This window comes from Sinocyclocheilus anshuiensis, unplaced genomic scaffold (genome assembly GCF_001515605.1).
Source record: "Sinocyclocheilus anshuiensis isolate Anshui unplaced genomic scaffold, SAMN03320099.WGS_v1.1 scaffold1546, whole genome shotgun sequence".
In the NCBI taxonomy this organism is placed as follows: domain Eukaryota; kingdom Metazoa; phylum Chordata; class Actinopteri; order Cypriniformes; family Cyprinidae; genus Sinocyclocheilus; species Sinocyclocheilus anshuiensis.
The window spans coordinates 464,954-467,324 of NW_015547737.1; the positions used below are offsets into that span (position 1 = coordinate 464,954).

A 2,371-nucleotide genomic window follows, 5' to 3' on the forward strand; every position below is an offset into this window, starting at 1 on the left:
TGTTGCAAAATGGACTTAATTGTCAGTAAAACCTTAAATATATGCCTAAATTTATCCAGCCTTTCCTAAAATTAAATGAAAAATGGACTTAATTGTCAGTAAAACCTTAAATATATGCCTAAATTTATCCAGCCTTTCCTAAAATTAAATAAAAAAAATATTGAATAATTACATTAAAATTCAGCATGAATTACATTACATTGACAGAAACAAATACTAACATGATGTATGTACTTTGCAACTTATATTTAATAAAAATATATTTTACTTGTTTATTTTTTTGTATATAAAATAAAATCGCATGTTGAATTATAAATATCAGTAAAATTATATATAATTATATTTTTATTATTATTATTATTATTTATTTATTTATTTTGCTTTTGGGTGAAATGCAACCTGGACATTTTTTGTGAATTTTTTTTTTCTGTCTTTTGGTAACTATCATAAGTTAACATTACACGTCTCTTTTTTTCCTCTGTTTTCAGGGTAAGACTCGAGAGAGAGAGCAGCAGAAAGAGAAAAGCAGAGAGAGAGACAAGGACAAAGAGAAAGAGTTGCGTGAGCGTGTGAAAGTGCGGCGCCGCAGCGTGAGCGGCCACCAGCTCGTGCCTGGCTCATTCTCCACCTGGGCGACATGTTCACTGTGCAGCAAGACCCTGCAGAGGAAGCATGGCCTGCAGTGCTTGAGTGAGTAACCCACGACCACACCTGTGCATACGCTCAGCTGCTCCACCAGAGTGCATGTCACAGTCAACCCCAGACTTTCTCACAGTTTTAATGGGGCTTTTAATGGGCACAGTTTTCACGGGGTTTCCATAGATTATGAGCTGTGATAAACTATCAGCCGCTTGACCCGCTGACTCAGTCTGTCACGTGACGCAACGTTGCTCAAGCTTCCGCTGTTTTGCAACCTGCTTTGTGCTGCGGAGAACTGCGGGTCTGCCTACAGATGAGCTAGTTTGATTTGATGAGGTTTCTAGTGACTGAGGGAGTTTACAAGAGAACTTAAAGGGACAGTTCACCCACAATTGAAATGGCCTTTATTATAAATATATGTTTTGCATTTCACATTTATTTATTTTATTTGTTTGTTTGTTTGTTAGTTTAACAAAAATAATAAATATAAAGGGTGTCTAGCCCTGTTTTGTTCTTAAATTAAATTTAATTTAAAAAATACATAAATTCAGCATAAATTATTCACTGAAATAAATACTATCATGATTATTTATAATTATAAATAACATTAATGACATAAAAATAGAACATGTATTTTAAGTAAATAATTGGTAAATCCCATAAAACATTCAAGGAACTATAGTTTTTAGAATCTTATCTATTTATGATTCATGGAAATTTGTGAAAATATATGTTGATGTATTTATCATTTATATGTTCTAGAAAGTAAATCCCAAAAACCATGCAAGGATCACATTTATTTATTTTGTTTGTTTACACAAAATCGCAATTCCATTGGTTTTGTTTTGTTTTTATATTTTCCGCTATATTTTCAGCTATCTATTTTGATGGATAGATGGAATGATAGTACTATGCATATTTATATGTTTATATTGTATATGTTTTGTTTTTGTTTGTTTGTTGGTTTTTTATTTTTATATTAAAACAACTTTTTTTGTTGGTAAAAGATAGTATAATAATAATTGTGTGTGTGTATATATATTATATATATATTTATTTATTTACATACTATATATATATATATTTATTTATATATTATTTATATATTTATTTATATATAAAACTAGCATAAAGTAGTAAACATAGTCCAAATGACTATATTCCAAGTCTTTTAAAGTCATATGCTAACATATGAAAATATATATTTTTTGAATCTGACTACTTTTCTGTTGTGTTTTGTTTGTTTGTTTGGGTTTGTAATGATGTACGGGTGGTAAATAATACCATAATGCTTAAGATGTTGTTGGCCATTCAGGGTTTCTGTAAAAAAAATAAAGGTTCGAGTCTCGGTACCAGCAGGGATTGTAGGTGGGGGAAGTGAATGTACGGCGCTCTCTCCCACCTTCAATACCACGACTGAGGTTCACTACTGTGTGTGTGTGCACTTGGATGGGTGAAATGCAGATCACAAATTCTGAGTATAGGACACCATACTTGGCTACACATCATGTCATTTTAATTTAGATTTTTAGGGGATCTGTCCCTTTAAGAATCACTGTGTTATAAGGTACCAGGGTCATTAATTCAGCACTACATTGGTGTTTACCATTAGTGTCACTTCAAGTAAGTCACAAGTTGTTTCAGTAAGTTCCTGAAGATTGTCATTTAGAAACTGATTTAATTTGTTGACTGTTTATTTCCCTATTTTAGGAAGCCTTTTTTTTTTTTTTTT

The 2,371-nt window shown here is 31.5% G+C and overlaps 1 protein-coding gene across 1 annotated transcript in view; it reads left to right on the top strand.

Annotated features, from left to right (window-relative positions):
• LOC107704429 (rho guanine nucleotide exchange factor 18-like) overlaps positions 1–2,371 on the top strand; it is a 41,986-nt gene that overhangs the window by 7,553 nt on the left and 32,062 nt on the right. Inside the window, exon 7 of the mRNA XM_016507353.1 lies at positions 489–690. Within this exon, the coding sequence (XP_016362839.1) occupies positions 489–690 (202 nt within the window). The remainder of the gene's footprint in view (positions 1–488; positions 691–2,371) is intronic.